Source organism: Saccopteryx bilineata, chromosome 4 (assembly GCF_036850765.1).
Source record: "Saccopteryx bilineata isolate mSacBil1 chromosome 4, mSacBil1_pri_phased_curated, whole genome shotgun sequence".
Taxonomy (NCBI): domain Eukaryota; kingdom Metazoa; phylum Chordata; class Mammalia; order Chiroptera; family Emballonuridae; genus Saccopteryx; species Saccopteryx bilineata.
In genome coordinates this window covers 241,843,817-241,859,141 of record NC_089493.1, presented here as the reverse complement: position 1 = coordinate 241,859,141, position 15,325 = coordinate 241,843,817, and the positions used below count along the sequence as shown (strand labels likewise).

At 36.3% G+C, this 15,325-nt stretch overlaps 1 protein-coding gene across 11 annotated transcripts in view; it reads right to left on the bottom strand.

The window, feature by feature from the left end:
- APC (APC regulator of WNT signaling pathway) overlaps nt 1-15,325 on the bottom strand; it is a 157,945-nt gene that overhangs the window by 64,634 nt on the left and 77,986 nt on the right. For all 11 annotated transcript variants that reach the window (XM_066274046.1, XM_066274049.1, XM_066274052.1 and 8 more), the window contains 2 exons: nt 14,017-14,130; nt 1,357-1,440 (listed from right to left, as the gene is read on the bottom strand). In XM_066274046.1, coding sequence (XP_066130143.1) covers nt 1,357-1,440; nt 14,017-14,130 — 198 coding nt within the window. The remainder of the gene's footprint in view (nt 1-1,356; nt 1,441-14,016; nt 14,131-15,325) is intronic.

Here is a 15,325-nt window from a genome sequence, read left to right as displayed (position 1 = left end):
GTTATTTAATGTAGTTTTTAATATGGTACATCCAACTTCAATTCTAGGCTTACTCCTATTCAAAGACTCATTGTTTACCAGGCGTCCCCAAACTGTGGGCCGCATGTGGCCCCCTGAGGCCATTTATCCGCCCCCACCACACTTCCAGAAGAGGCACTTCTTTCATTGGTGGTCAGTGAGAGGAGCACTGTATGTGGCGGCCCTCCAACGGTCTGAGGGACAGTGAACTGGCTCCCTGTGTAAAAAGTTTGGGGACCCCTAGTTTATCCTTTCAAATAACTCATCTTTTGCTCGGACTGGAAAGGAGCAGTCACCCAGTTACGCACAGTTGAAGAGAGGTCTGGAGCCTCTACTAGCTTCTTAACAAATTTTAAATCATCCTCTTACTTTTGGACCCCATTTTAATCCTCATATACAAAGGTATCTAGCGTAACCAATTCTGGAACTTTTTAAGACTCTATAATATAAAACAAGTTGCTTCCTAACTTCCTATTGTTAAACTGTAGGTCAATTCTCTACCAAATGTTAGAATATTGCATTTGTTTACCTGCTTTCTAGCTCCCCAAGTTTTATTTTATTTTTGTGACTGAGACAGAGAGAGAGAAGCGGAGAGAGGGATATACAAGGACAGACAGAAAGGGAGAGATGAGAAGCATCAATTCTTCGTTGTGGCTCCTTTGTGTTCATTGATTGCTTTCTCATCTGTGCCTTGATGGGGGGGGGCTACAGTGGAGCGAGTGACCCCTTGTTCAAGCCACTGACCTTGGGCTCAAGCCAGCAACCTTGGGCTTCAAGCCAATGACCAAAGGATCATGTCTATGACCCCACGCTCAAGCCAGCGACCCTGTGCTCAAGCTGGCAACCTTGGGGTTTCGAACCTGGGAGTGTGTCCAATGCTCTATCCCACTGTGCCTCTGTCTGGTCAGGCCCAAAACTTTATTGATGTCACCTCACCTAGTCTTTGTGACTGTTTCATTGTGTCTCTCACTGTCATTTTAATGAGGTTTGTGGAGTAAGCATAGATAAATGTGCAGCATCAATTTTTACTATGGATTACCAGAAGAAAATTTCTTATTTACCAGCTGATAATAGCCAAATTAAATTAGTTTTCTGATTATATGTAAATTGACAACTGAAATAAAGTATCTGTATGGCTCTATAAAATTTTAATTGTCTAAAAGTTATAGGAAAAATCATAGTAGTCAAGGTTTTTGATAGTTTAATTTCATGAAAAACAAAATATCTCAATTCTCTAATCATCTATATTTCAATGATGTCACATTAATTATATATATTTTCTTTTCTTATAATAAATACCTATATTTATATCTGAAAACAATAAAGATGTTTACTAACCTCTGCTTCTGTTGCTTGGGACTGTAAAAGCTGTCGTATACGAAGTATGTCCTTCTCAATTTGTTGAATTCTGGTTACTCTTTGCTAAAATAAAATAAGTGACCAAATTAGATCTTTTTTATTAAAGATATTAGTGTAAATAATCATTCTATGGCTACCACTTAACATTCTCAGGATTATGTCAGACAATTCTTACATTAGAAGTTAGATATTTATATATATTCAAAGACTGATGACATTAGGTTCAGTTCAATTTTTTAACATACCCAACTTTATACAACAGATCTATAGCTCTGTTTAGCAAAATAGTACAACTATATGTCAAATTGTACATAACGCAGGTACTATGAAAAATTGTTTAAAAGTTAATCTAAAAAAATATTTCAATGAAGGGAAAATTACACCTGAATTTAATCCTTTATATTAATTCAGATGTCAGTATAATATAATAAAAAATCCATTATTTATATTTATATAAAACATGGCATGCTTGTAAAGAAAAACTGATTTGTTTTAATAAACATCAGGTTTTAAACAGGAGGATAAACATTCCCCAAAGTTATTCCTATTACAAGTTTATTTTTATTTCCAGTAATGGGTTCACTGATGGTCAAGCTTTTTCTTACTATCTGTTTACTTCAAGTAAACAGAAAGCAGTAACTGTAGATCAAAGAATATGGGACTGAAACAGTGGAAAAAGTCCTTTTAGAAAAAGCTAGATATTGCTTTAATTTGTATAAATACTAGTGAAAGTAGGAAAAACCAAATCACTTATATGTAAAAATCTTATAAACTGAAATTACTTTTAATTAGCTTTATGATAGATCGAATATACAGGTTTCAAATACAAGTACTGCTAATGTTGTACCATTTTCTGAAATAATTCTGTAGCTGATGTCCTAATATTGAGGTATGAAAAATTGTATTATAACAGTAATTGTTCTGATTGAAATAAATGTTAGTAGATAAAGTTGTTCCCAAACATTTTTGACTATAAGCCCCATCAAAAGATTTCTGAGCATGTATACCCCAATAGATAATAAAAGTACTTCAAGTATATATAATTTAAAAACTAATAAAATTACCCTTTGATCATATCTAGTTTTGCTTAAATAGCCATGTCTTCTTCTTATTGACATAGTAAAAATGTTTACTGCTATTATCCAATACTATGTAAATACAGAAAACGAATGGAAGTTGTGCTCACAAAATTAAAAAAAACCTCTTCCCTCCCTACCTTTGTAACACTAACACTATGCTGATTCTCTCTACCATGGATCTGAAAATAGTGAACGTAAGATAAATATTAATAAACAGGTCCGAGTCTAACTTACATCATGAAAATACGTTGAAGGACAAATGCCTATACTATTGGTAGTTTTCTACAGACATTATAAAGATGAACAATCACTTCTACAACCAGATGGTAAATATTTCCTGGTTTTACAGAAACAATGGAACTATACACAATTGCTGGCTTTGTAATATTTGAATATTTCTCCTTTCTTTATATGACTAGATACCCTCCTCCAATGAAGTCCTAAATTAAAAATTTTAATATTTAGAGGATAAAAGTATAAATTATAGCTAATATTCCTCTCCATAACACTACATTTCTTTTTTTGTTTTTGTTTTTATAATAATTTTATTTTTTTAACGGGGCGACATCAATAAATCAGGATACATATATTCAAAGATAACATGTCCAGGTTATCTTGTCGTTCAATTATGTTGCATACCCATCACCCAAAGTCAGATTGTCCTCTGTCACCTTCTATCTAGTTTTCTTTGTGCCCCTCCCCTTCCCTCTTTCCCTCTCCCTCTTCCTCCCTCCCCCCGTAACCACCACACTCTTATCAATGTCTCTTAGTCTCACTTTTATGTCCCACCTACGTATGGAATAATGCAACATTACATTTCTATATTGCCAATGTATCACTAAATCCTGAAGTGAAGTCTGTCTTAATGTCCACTGAGGTGGATGATTTCTGACAAGACAACCCTTGTGTTTCTGTTTCTCAACAGGAAAACGGAGGAGGCCAACAGTATTTTTCTTGAATATGTATGACATTATGTTTAATAAAAAGTGCTTAATTGTTCAGGAGTACGGAGTTGGTATGACTTCGAAAAACAGATTTTAAAAAATTACAGTAGTAACATAGTTCAATACAGATTTAGGATAACCTCAGCAAATTAGGAATAGAGAATAAATTAACTTGACAAAAGGTATCTATCATAAACCTTATGTAAACAAAATACTTAAGAGTGAAATTATAGAAGCCCCTTTTAAGTCAAGACAAGACAAAGAAGACCAATAGCCTGCTTCTTATTCAAAGACATATTAGAGGTAAGGGCGGCCAAATACATGGTGATGGAAGATGGTTTGCTTTGGGTGATGGGCACACAACGCCATGTACAGATCATGTACCATAGACATGTACACACCTGAAAGCTGTATGATCCTATTAAACAACATTGCCCTTAAATTTAATAAAAATAAATCTTAAAAAATATGCATTACAGCTCTTACACAATACAAAGAAAGAAAGTACTGGCAAAGATAAAATTGTCATACTGGCAAATATATGACAGTTTATTTAAAATCAAAAAAATCTTAAACTTATGAGACAATCTAATAAAACACTTCGGGAAGATTACTGGATACTTATTACTTAAATGTACTTTAGTAATGTACTCAAAGAAAATCCAGTTCAAAATAGCAACAGAAACTATATGATATCTAGGGATAAATCTTTAAAATATGTATAATAGCTTTATTCAATGACATAATTTAAGACCTAAATGAATAGAGATATGAAATTAATAATACCTAATATTTACTGAATGTTTTTATGTACATGATTCTAAGTGCTTTGACATGTATTAAATCACTTAATCCTTACATTTTATAGTTTACCATTAGCTGTATTTTAACAATGAGAAAACTGAGGCAGGCAGTTGATCCAAGATCACAGTGCTGGTAAATTAACAGGCCTAAGATTAAAAGCAAGAGGTCTGGTTTTCAAGTCCATCCTTTCAATCAAGAAGGCTCAATATTGTAAAGATAAATTCTCCTCAAATTAATGTATACATTACATGTAATTCTAATCAAAAGCCTAAAAGGCTTTTCTTTGAATTAGATAAGCTGATACAAAACTTCAAATAGAAGAGTAATGAGACAGAATATAACCACATTTTTACAAACAAAAATAAGAACTCATCCTCCCAGGTACCAAGATTTTTAAAACTAGAGCAAATAAAACAAATATGGTATCAGTGCAGGCACAGAGAAACTAAATTAGACTATTGGAACAGAGTCCTGCAATATCCAGAAAAGATGAACTTAGCATATGCCAGAGATGGCATTACTAATCAATGGGAAAATAGTGGGGTTCAATAAATCAGTCTTTTCCAATGGCCAGCCTACAGAATGATAAAAAATTTATTCAACAGGCCCTGGCCGGTTGGCTCAGCGGTGGAGCGTCGGCCTGGCGTGCAGGAGTCCCAGGTTCGATTCCCAGCCAGGGCACACAGGAGAAGTGCCCATCTACTTCTCCACCACTCCCCCTCTCCTTCCTCTCTGTCTCTCTCTTCCCCTCCCGCAGCCAAGGCTCCACTGGAGCAAAGATGGCCTGGGCGCTGAGGATGGCTCTGTGGCCTCTGCCTTAGGCGCTAGAATGGCTCTGGATACAACAGAGCGACGCCCCAGAGGGGCAGAGCATTGCCCCCTGGTGGGCATGCCAGGTGGATCCTGGTCGGGTGCATGCGGGAGTCTGTCTGACTGCCTCCCTGTTTCCAGCTTCGGGGGGGAATAATAAATAAATAAATAAATAAATAAAAATAAAGATTATTCAACATAAATATTCATGTACCTGTATATATGTATATGTGAACATATAATTAATATATTATATATTAACAATCATTAATAAAACAATATACTAAAATTAAATAGTAAATATTAATATTAAATATACTTATATTAAATATTTTAAACTAAATAGTTATACATACACATATTTTAAGATGTGTGTATATGTATAAAATTAGATCTCTACCTCCAAATCAACATAATAGCAAATCTGAGATAAAACAAAGACTTAATTGTAAAAATAAACATTAAAACTATTAGAAATAATAGGTAGGTACTTGATGACTTCCGGATAGGAAATAATATATAAATAGGTCATAGAAAGCACAAATATGTTAATATAATTAATTTAGCTTTATAATAAAAATTAATTTTTATCATGAAGCTAAAATAGGTAACAGGTTTGGCAAAGGAGAATTGTGATATATATTATCTACAACAGATTGGCATCAAGAGGATACTAAAACATCTCTCAAAGATATATATATATATTTTAATTTTTTATTTTATTCATTTTTAGAGAGGAGAGAGAGACAGAGAGGGATAGAGAGGAGAGACAGAGAGAGAGAGAAGGGGAGGAGCTGGAAGCATCAACTCCCATATGTGCCTTGACTAGCAAGCCCAGGGTTTCGATCCGGCAACCTCAGCATTTCCAGGTCGACGCTTTATCCACTGCGCCACCACAGGTCAGGCCCTCAAAGATATATATTTTTTTAGGTGAGAGGAGGGGGATGGTGAGACAGACTCCCACATATGTCCCAACTGGACCCATCCAGCAACCCCTGTCTGGGTTTGATGCTCAAATCAACTGAGCTATTTTTAGTGCCTGAGGCTGTCATACTCCAACTGTACTATCCTCAGTGCCCAGTGATGCTGGAATCAATCAAGCCACTAGCTGTGAAAAGGGAAGAGGGAGAGAAGGGCAAGAAGAGAGAGAAGCAGATGGTCACTTCTCTTGTGTGCCCTGACCAGGAATCAAACTGGAACATCTATATGCCAGGCCTATGCTCTATCCACTGAGCCAACCGGACAGGGCCAACATCTGTCAAATATTTAAGAATAAGATATTTAATATAATAGAAAATGGTAAGAATATGAACAAATAGAAAATCCAAAATTCTAATAAATATATGAAGATATTCAACCTCAGTAGTATTCAAGGAAGTATAAAATAAACAACACATTTCATTGCTCAATGGTTGTTAATTATATATATAGTCTGATTCAAGTACTAAAGACATGCAGAAGAAAAAGGAATTCTCACATACTAATCCATAAAGTCATTTTGAGTGCAACCTGCCAAACATTAGTTCAGAACACTCATAACTAACTAATGGCCAGCAATTATGCTTTCAGTTATATAACCCAGAGCAGACATGAGCAAGTTAGGGCCTGTTAGCCATGTTTTTGTGAATTATGTTTTACTGTCACATAGCCATGTCCATTTGTTTACATAATACTGTCATCGATGGATGACACCACAACAAGTGGCTAAATATGTGATCAAATAAAGTAGTAAATAAATAATTAAACTGTTAACAGAGGTAGCTGAAAACCAACAACCTCACACAGGCACAAGCAAGAATGGATTTTGTTTTCAGTTTCCCTGAAATGTTTACTAGTCATTGTATGTTTTACTAGTCATCTGTATTTTCTTTTCAATAAATTGACTGATTACATCCCCTGCTTGTTGAAAAAGAGTTGTCTTTTTCTTATTATTTTGTAGGAATTCTTATAATTTTAGAGATATTGACCATTTTCCTTTTATATGCTACAAATATTTTCCCTTATTTTATCCTCTGCAAGATAATGCTTTAAAATTTTACAAAATAAATTTATTTTCCCTCTTTATTACTTTTGGGTTTCCATTTTTTTTTTTTTTTTTTTTTTTAACAGAGACAGAGAGAGTCAGAGAGAGGGATAGACAGGGACAGACAGGAACAGAGAGAGATGAGAAGCATCAATTATCAGTTTTTTGTTGTGGCACTTTAGTTGTTCATTGACTGTCCTCTCATATGTGCCTTGACCGTGGGCCTTCAGCAGACCAAGTAACCCCTTGCTCGAGACAGCGACCTTGGGTCCAAGCTGGTGAGCTTTGCTCAAACCAGATGAGCCCGCGCTCAAGCTGGCGACCTCGGGGTCTTGAGCCTAGGTCCTCCGCATCCCAGTCCAGCGCTCTATCCACTGCACCACTGCGTGGTTAGGCCTTTTGGGTTTCCATTTCTAGTTAAGAAAATCTCTTTTGTCTTATATTTTCTTCTATTAATTTTAGATTATTTTTTCACATTTAGATATTTAATCCATCTGTAATTTTTCTTGTACAGATGTGAGGTAGGGATCTAATTGATTCCTCCTCCTCCAAATGGATTGGTAGTTGTATTATTACCACTTCACCCCATTTTATAATGTAACTTTTATCATATAAGGATTCCATATATTCTTACATCTCCTTTTACTCCCTATTCTTTTTTTTTTTTTTTTTTACAGAGACAGAGAGAGAGTCAGAGAGAGGGATAGACAGGGACAGACAGACAGGAACGAAGAGAGCTGAGAAGCATCAATTATCAGTTTTTCGTTGTGACACCTTAGTTATTCACTGATTGCTTTCTCATATGTGCCTTGACTGTGGGGCTACATCAGACTGAGTAACCCTTTGCTCAAACCAGAAGAGCCCACGCTCAAGCTGGCAACCTCAGGTTCTCGAACCTGGGTTCTCCGCATCCCAGTCCAACACTCTATCCACTACGCCACTGCCTGATCAGGCTCTACTCCCTATTCTTATTCATTTGCTTATGTCTAGCCCTGTGCTATCACATTTTAATTATTGAGACATCTTTACTGGTTTTCTTTGTTGTTGGTTTTTTTTTGGTATTTTTCCAAAGTTAGACGTGGGGAGGCAGTCAGACAGACTCCGGCATGCCCACCAGGGGGTGATGCTCTGCCCAACTGGGGCGTTGCTCCATTGTGGCTGGAGCCATTCTAGTGCCTGAGGTGGAGGCCATGGAGCCGTCCTCAGTGCCCGGGGCCAACTTTGCTCCAATGGAGCCTTGGCTGCAGGAGGGGAAGAGAGAGATAGAGACGAAGGAGAGGGGGGAGAGTGGAGAAGCAAATGGTCACTTCTCCTATGTGCCCTGGCCAGGAATCGAACCTGGGACTTCCACATGCTGGGCCAATGCTCTACCACTGAGCCAACTGGCTAGAGCCTTTACTGTAATTTTTAATGAATGGTAAATCCCCACTCACTGTGATATCTTTCTTAAGTACTTTTGGAAACTGTTATATTATAAACCTTAAAAATAATTTTCCAAGTTCCAAAAAATTATTTGGATTATAACTAGAACCATGTTATATTTATATGGGGGTCCTCCGGTTACGACAGTTCTGTTCCTATGACAGTGACGTGACCCAAATTTTGGTGTAAGTTGAAACACATTCTAGTCTAACACAAACAGAACACTTGTGCTTTTAACAGTCCAAAAAGGTGTAGGTAAGTGTACCAGGGGACAGCAACTCCCTCATTCACACACCACATTACTGAGTATTCTTCCACTGTGTGCAACCAAACTAGTTCACCCATGTCGTTCGTACATATGATGCTAACGGCCTAAGCTGAAACACTCACGTCCCAATTTTTTTAGTTTTTATGGGAGTGAGCGTTGCAAACTTGAAATGTATGTCAAGAATGTCATAAACCAAGGACCCCCTGTATACTAATTTTAAAAATACAGACATTTTTAGGATATTGAAATCTTCCCATCCAGCCTTCTTTATTTTTTTTAAAAAACTGAGTTAAATTGAAATATAACCATGTTACTATATTTTATAAAATATTTTAAAACATCATTTGGTTCAGAATATTTTTTTTCTTATTTTCCTCCTTAAAACCCTATGTGTGTCTTATGGTCAGGTGCATCTTATGGAGCAAAAAACATGGTAGTTTTAGGTGTACAATATTAATGATTCAGTATTTGCATACACTGAAATGATCACTACAATAAGTCTAGTTACCATCTGAGGTTTATTTTTAAGGTCCTGTTTTATGTTCTTTAGTAATTTTATATTTTTCATGTGGGTCTTTTCTAGGTATTTTAAAGTTTCCCGTTAGTGTGAGAACATTTCCATTTTCAGCTGGTAGCTACTGCTACTAGAGAAAAGCTACTAACTTGTATAATGTATCTTAACTCCAGTCACCTTACTCAATTCTCAATTTGTTTAAATATTTTTTTGTTCATTCTCTAAGGCTTTTCTAGACAAACAATCATCATTTACCAATGACAATTATTAATGGTCTCTCCCTTTCTAGCTGGAAATAGGTATTTTACCACCTGTTTTATTTTTCTAATTGCATTAATGGAGCCTCCAAACAAAGTTAAATAATAGTGGGACAGCAAGGACCCCAACAACATTAACTGCAATGGTGATAACCCTGTTATTTCTGTTTGCTTTTTATAAATACTTTTTTTTTTTAAGAGAGAGTCAGAGAGAGGGATAGACAGGGTCAAACAGACATGAACAGAGAGATGAGAAGCATCAATCATCAGTTTTTCGTTGTGCACTGCGATACCTTAGTTGTTCATTGATTGCTTTCTCATATGTGCCTTGACTACAGGCCTTCAGCAGACCAAGTAACCCCTTGCTCAAGACAGCGACCTTGGGCTCAAGCTGGTGAGCTTTTGCTCAAACCAGATGAGCCCGCGCTCAAGCTGACGACCTCGGGGTCTCGAACCTTGGTCCTTCCGCATCCAGTCCGACACTCTATCCACTGCACCACTGCCTGGTCAGGCTAAATACTTATGTTTTAAAACACTTTCACTCTGCTCTTATTTAGAATTCTTATCTATCCTGTCACCTTGCAAATGAGATCTCACATCTTTTCTCATGGCCTCAAATCTTCTTGAGGTCAACTTCTGGGCCCAATTGCTGGCCGTTCTTGCTTTACATGTTGAGTCAGTCACCAAAGCATAGTTGGGAGGGAAAGGAGTTCTCTGGCCAAATTATTAAATAATTCCCCTAACACATGAACACTGAAGTTGTCTCTTTTCGTTAATATCTTACAAATAGTGTAGCAATGACATCATTTGGATGGACCTGTAGAGCATTATGCTAATGATAATGATATAAGCCAGTCAGAATAAGACAAGTACCATATGATTTCATTCATATGTAGAATCTAATGAACAAAATAAACCAACAAACAAAATAGAAAGTCTGATCAGGTGGTGGCTCAGTGGACAGAGCATTGACCTGGGACACTGAGGACCCAGGTTCGAAACCCTGAGGTCACCAGGCTTGAGCACAGGATCACAGACATAACCCCATGGTCACCAGCTTGAGCAAGGGGTCACTGGCTTAGCTGCAACGTGCTGTTCAAGACATGTATGAGAAGCAATCAATGAACAACTAAAGTGCTGCACCTACAAATTGAGCTTCTCATCTCTCCCCCTTCCTGTCTGTCTCTCTAAAAAGAAAAAAAAAAAAAGAAACATTCATTGATAGAAAAAAGACTGATAGCTGTCAGAGAGTGGGGGTTGGGGGCCTGGGTGAAAAAGGTAAAGGGATTAAACAAAGAAAAAACCCCTTATAGACACAAGACAACAGTATGAGGATTACCAGAAGGAAAGGGGTGGGGGAGGTAGAAGAGGAAAATGGTGATGGAAGGAGACTTGACTAGGGCTGGTGAGCACATAATACAAAATACAGTTGATGTATTACAGTACTGTACATCTGAAACACGCATAATTTTATTAACCAATGTCACCCCAATAAATTTAAAAAACCCAACACAAAACAAAAACAAAAAACAAACAAAAAACTGATAGCTGTATTCTTGTTGCCTTAGTATTTCTGTAGGACCTACTCCTAGAAGTCCTACAGAATCACCAGGTCAGAAGGCACAGGTATTTTTATTTTGACAGGGAGTACTACCCTCTCTTCCATAAATGTATCAATTTATTCTTACAACAGGGTAGAAACTGCTTCTTTCACACTCTCACCAATACTGCATGCCATTATACTGTACAGTTTTTGCCAGTCTAATAGGCCAAAAAACAAATAAAACTAAATAAAACTACCACCATCACAACCCACAACCACTAACATAAAAACAACCTATTTTGGCCCTGGCCGGTTAGCTCAGTGGTAGAGCGTCAGCCTGGCATGCGGAAGTCCCAGGTTCGATTCCCGGCCAGGGCACACAGGAGAGGCGCCCATCTGCTTCTCCACCCATTCCTCTCTCCTTCCTCTCTGTCTCTCTCTTCCCCTCCTGCAGCTGAGGCTCCACTGGAGCAAAAGATGTCCCAGGCGCTGGGGATGGCTCCTTGGCCTCTGCCCCAGGCGCTAGAGTGGTTCTGGTTGCGACAGAGCGATGCCCCGATGGGCAGAGCATCACCCCCTGGTGGGCGTGCCGGGTGGATCCCGGTCGGGCGCATGCGGGAGTCTGTCTGACTGCCTCCCCGTTTCCAGCTTCAGAAAAAAAATAAAAAAAAAACCCAAAAAACAACCTATTTTATGTTATATTTCCCTGATGAATAATGATGTTTAAGCACTGTAATTGTTTATTAACCACTTGTATTTATTTGTGATGGGACCATTCATACATTTTGACTCTTTTACTATTTGGTTATCTTGTTTCCAATTGATTTATAGGTGCTCCATGTATATCAGGGATATTAACTCCTTAAATATATATGCTACAGTCTGACCAGGCAGTGATGCAGTGAATAAAGCATCAGCCTGGGACCCAGAGGACTCAGGTTCGAAATCCTGAGGTCGCTTGCTTGAGCGCGGGCTCATCCAGCTATAGCACGGGCTCACTGGCTTGAGCATGAGATCATAGACATGACTCCATGGTCGCTGGCTTGAGCCCAAAGGTTACTGGCTTGGCTGTAGCTCCCTGGTCAAGGCACATAAGAGAAAGCAATCAATGAACAACTAAGGTGCCACAAAGAAAAACTGATGCTTCTTATCTCTCTTCCTTCCTGTCTGTTTCTATCTGTCTCTCTCGCTAAAAAACAAAAACAAAAACAAAAACAAAACGTATATGCTACAAACATTTCCATTATTTGCCTTTATACTTTGTCTACAATATTTCTTTAACCTTAACCTTGCTATTTCCATAATAAATGTATGTTTGTTGTATTTCTAAAAATACGGAATAATATTCCTTAGAATATTAACTACCAAAATAAAGAACATTGTATTCCAGAATAAAATAAAAATGACTATATCAGCATGTATCTGAACAACATGGCCAAGAAAGAATTTAAGTTAATCTCTCTTCTAGGATATGGATTAAACTGCCTGGAATACACCTATCTACATTTGTATTACACAAGAATTTTCAAATCTACTATGTGATTTTGTTTCTTGAGGATCTCTAAAAACAAACACATTAACAGATACAGAAAAACTAACTTCTATACAGTATTTCAAATATTCATGCAAACCAAAAACCTGTTCCTCATGTTTTTCTGTAAATAAAACAAACTGGCTTGACATTTTAGAGTAATTCCATTAGATCCCAAATGTTACAAATACTAAATTTAAAATAGTATGTAATTAGAAATTCTTTATATATTCTCGATTTAAATTCTTTTGTCAGTTATATGGTGATAATTATCTTCTCTCAAGCTGTAACTTATCTTTTTACTTTCTTTAAGTTCCCTGAAGATAAATTCTTAATTTTAATACAGTAAAATTTATCAATCTTTTATAATTAGTATTTTACACTTGTTTTTAAGTTTTATTTTTGGTATTTAAGACATTAATCTGAATGGAATGGGGTGAGGGGAAACATAAAGAAAAGGTTATATTATGTTTTACATATATATATATATATACACACACACACATACACACAGACATACATACACACACATACAAATATATGTATGTTATTAAATGAGCCTTTAGCTTTGCTGTGAAACTAACAAGTACAGACCATGAACTATATATATGGCGTTTAGGAATCACCTAAGTCTGGCACCACACTCTAGAATAAGTGAAATATATATTATGTTTAGGAAGCTACTACATGAAAGATAAAGACTCTGGAAAATGTAAAATGTCCTGTATTAGCGATTTTAAAACTATAAAATAACACATAAATGCAGTTATATCACGCATATGAATGTAGGCCCTCCCTTTCATTTGCTATTTATAGAAAAATCTCTCAAATAATGTTTTCCCTCCAGTATGTCCCAATATTTTTTTTGTTTTGGGTTTTTAATTCTCCATGCTTGCTTTGAAATAAGACAAGGCAATCAACAAAGTCTCTTGAAGGCTTAAAAACAGTAATACACTTGTGTGAACATAAAAGGTCTAAATTCAATATGTAGAACTGCTTAACAAATAACAAAGCCAGTTAATATTCTTTCTTGGTATTAGTTGAAGGTAGAAATATGGAAGTGTTCACCATCCAATTCATTTCATCTTTCCCAAAGATCTTTTATATGTTTCCTTCCTACATCCTTGAATCAGGGCTTCTTTTTTTCTTTTAAGTGTACAACTTGAAGAGCAGTATTCTGAATGTCATTATACACACTTAGATTACAAGAAGTAAAAATTTCAAAGAAGGACTGGAACTAGCTACCAGCTACCAGATGACCAGCATCTAACTCTTTTCCCTCTTATAATTCCAAGGCAAAGCAGAACAGTGTCAGGAAGATGAAATATAGTGGAAGCAGAATTACGTGAGCAACAGTTATGCTGCCCAGCAGCCACAGTCCCAAAGTGAAGACAGGCCGATAGTTTAGCTAGTGCTGGTTTCAGTTGAATAATAAATCAGTTACCTGTGCTCGTTTTTCCATATCTTGGCATGTTCCTAGCTGTTGTTCCATCGCAACTCTGATCTGCCTGGCCTCATATTCTAATTGCCTTCTGGTCATATCTGTTTGTAAGGAAAACTGAAACCACAAATAAAATTAAAATGTTAGTATCTCATGTTTGTATGTTTATCAATAAAATCAAAAAAGCACATACACACCAAAAAGAAAAAGAATAAGCAAATACGTTATTAGTTTTTGGTGCATGAGTAAATTATATTTTATTCCAAGGAGCCCTAAGTTTAAAGGTTCTTGCTCAGTCTGGGTCCCTGATATGAAATGCAGAATTGAAACATTCTTTATTGCCTCATAGCCACAAATGTCTTTAGTTAAATTGTACTATTACTTCATTTAATATATATAATTGGTCCAGTAAGCCTGCCTTTAGTTCCCTATGATTCTTCTCCACTGAAGAGGTATTATTTTTAATTACTTAAAAATAGCATCTTAATATAGACAAATGGAAAAGTAAAAAAACAAGCCCTTCATCCTTAAGTTTATACCTCAATTTAAAGTAAAAATCACCATATACATGCCAACTAAACAGAGAGAACTTGTCTATTTGCAAAATCCAGAAAATGGGATAAGAAAAAGCTTTTATGTCATATAAATAATCATAAATTGTGAGGAAAAAGTGAACACACATTTTTTGGTAAAAATCCAAAAGTGAAACAAAGTAGAAACAAACAAAAAGAAGTATTGCTTCACAGAGTAAGTATAATTCAGTCAACAATTTACTAATGTCCTAATTAAAATTCAAGGCACTATGATAACTTCTAGGCATACAAAAAGATAAAAGGACGAAATAATGAAACTTATAAACACATGCCCCCAAGAGGTGATAAAGGCTAAAATATAATTAAATAAAATAGTAAGTCATTGTGCTATGAAGAGAATAAGGAAGTGCTATAGATTTTTCAAGCTCTTGATGCCCAAGAGAAAGGTGCATATGACATATGTCTGACTCAGAATTCTGTGAGCCCAAGGACTCCAAATTGTATTGTCAGTTAACTTAAGAGGAGCTTTGACCCTTTTCTCATTCATATGCAGACTGTATTCTCACAGGCATACACAAATTATGGATTGCAATACAGAAGAAAGTCTGCATGTTTTACTTCTAATTCCCAATTAGCCAGCTGTAACTCCACTCATATGTCCCCCATTTCCTAAACACTCCTGAAAAAAAGAACATGACACAGCATGTTGCAATAACGTGCTTTAGATCTGATATTTTAAAAGCAATGTATATATTTTGATAAGTATTTCCATATGAAAG